Source organism: Chanodichthys erythropterus, chromosome 4 (assembly GCF_024489055.1).
Source record: "Chanodichthys erythropterus isolate Z2021 chromosome 4, ASM2448905v1, whole genome shotgun sequence".
NCBI lineage: Eukaryota > Metazoa > Chordata > Actinopteri > Cypriniformes > Xenocyprididae > Chanodichthys > Chanodichthys erythropterus.
The window spans coordinates 29,669,036-29,670,703 of NC_090224.1; the positions used below are offsets into that span (position 1 = coordinate 29,669,036).

The 1,668-nt window shown below is 38.2% G+C and overlaps 1 protein-coding gene across 3 annotated transcripts in view; it reads left to right on the forward strand.

Moving 5' to 3' along the window:
* Window positions 1–1,418: 1,418 nt before the first annotated feature.
* rps6kc1 (ribosomal protein S6 kinase polypeptide 1) overlaps window positions 1,419–1,668 on the forward strand; it is an 87,573-nt gene continuing 87,323 nt past the window's right edge. For all 3 annotated transcript variants that reach the window (XR_010894998.1, XM_067384698.1, XM_067384699.1), the window contains exon 1: window positions 1,419–1,574. Coding sequence is in view for 2 of the 3 variants with exons in the window: in XM_067384698.1 (XP_067240799.1) it covers window positions 1,473–1,574 (102 nt within the window). In the remaining variant the exon portion in view is untranslated. The remainder of the gene's footprint in view (window positions 1,575–1,668) is intronic.

Sequence of the window (1,668 nt, forward strand, 5' to 3'; positions counted from 1 at the left end):
AGGCTCATTTAAAATGGACTGTGGCAAAGTGGAAAACTGTTCTGTGGTCAGACGAATCAAAATTTGAAGTTCTTTTTTGGAAAACTGGGACGCCATGTCATCCGGACTAAAGAGGACAAGGACAACCCAAGTTGTTATCAGCGCTCAGTTCAGAAGCCTGCATCTCTGATGGTATGGGGTTGCATGAGTGCGTGTGGCATGGGCAGCTTACACATCTGGAAAGTCACTATCAATGCTGAAAGGTATATCCAAGTTCTAGTACAACATATGCTCCCATCCAGACATCGTCTCTTTCAGGGAAGACCTTGCATTTTCCAACATGACAATGCCAGACCCCATACTGCATCAATTACAACATCATGGCTGCGTAGAAGAAGGATCTGGGTACTGAAATGGCCAGCCTGCAGTCCAGATCTTTCACCCATAGAAAACATTTGGTGCATCATAAAGAGGAAGATGTGACAAAGAAGACCTAAACCAGATAAGCAACTAAAAGCGTATTAGACAAGAATGGGACAACATTCCTATTCCTAAACTTGAGCAACTTGTCTCAGTCCCCAGATGTTTGCAGACTGTTATAAAAAGAAGAGGGGATGCCATGGATTGCCTTGTCCCAACTTTTTTGAGATGTGTTGATGCCATGAAATTTAAAATCAACTTATTTTTCCCTTAAAATGATACATTTTCTCAGTTTAAACATTTGATATGTCATCTATGTTGTATTCTGAATAAAATATTGAAATTTGAAACTTCCACATCATTGCATTCTGTTTTTATTCACAATTTGTACAGTGTCCCAACTTTTTTGGTTTGTATATTGTTTCTACCGTAATTACATTTTTTATGGGATCTCCTTCAAAGTTTTCAGAATCTTAAGTTTTGAAATATCTGTTTGCTGTCTATTTTTAAAGGAACATATTTTAATGACAGTATATTTATTAAACAAAAATACATTTCCTTTAAGTTATTTATCAAAATAAACAGAAAATACATGTACAAACCCTGCTGAAGTTATTGTTTTGAATAAGTATTAACTAGTGTAGTAGTGAAACACACATTTTCCTTAAATACTGCTGAACACAAAAGAAGATATTTTGAAGAATATGGGTAACCAAATATTTGATGGACCCCATTTGACTTCCATAGTATGGGGGAAAATACTATGGAAGTCAATGGGGCCCATCAGCTCTTTGCAGTTACCGACATTCTTAAAAATATCTTCTTTTGTGTTCATAGGAAGAAAGAAATCGATACAGTTTTGGAACATCTTGTGGGCGAGTAAATGATGACAGAATTTTCATTTTTAAGTGAACTATCTCTTTAAATTTTAAAGTAACTTGCCATGTATTTGACGCTCCCCGGAAGGTTACCACGCAACGTCAGCACGGCCTGATTATTATTCATGAGCTCAGCTGTAGCTCTGCCATCTCTTGTACGGGTAATTGTCCTGCTATGGCGTTGCTTGTCTCAGTATGATCTCCGCGCGGAACAAAGACGAAATTGTGCGATTCTACACGGTCACCGACCCTACGACACACAAGAAAGGCTACACGGTGTATAAAGTCACGGCCCGGGTAAGACTCGACGAATTTTACCTGGGTGTAACTGTTAGTGCCCATGTGCTAACGCTAATGTTTATCAGAAACACTAACACAAACTAGTAAAACA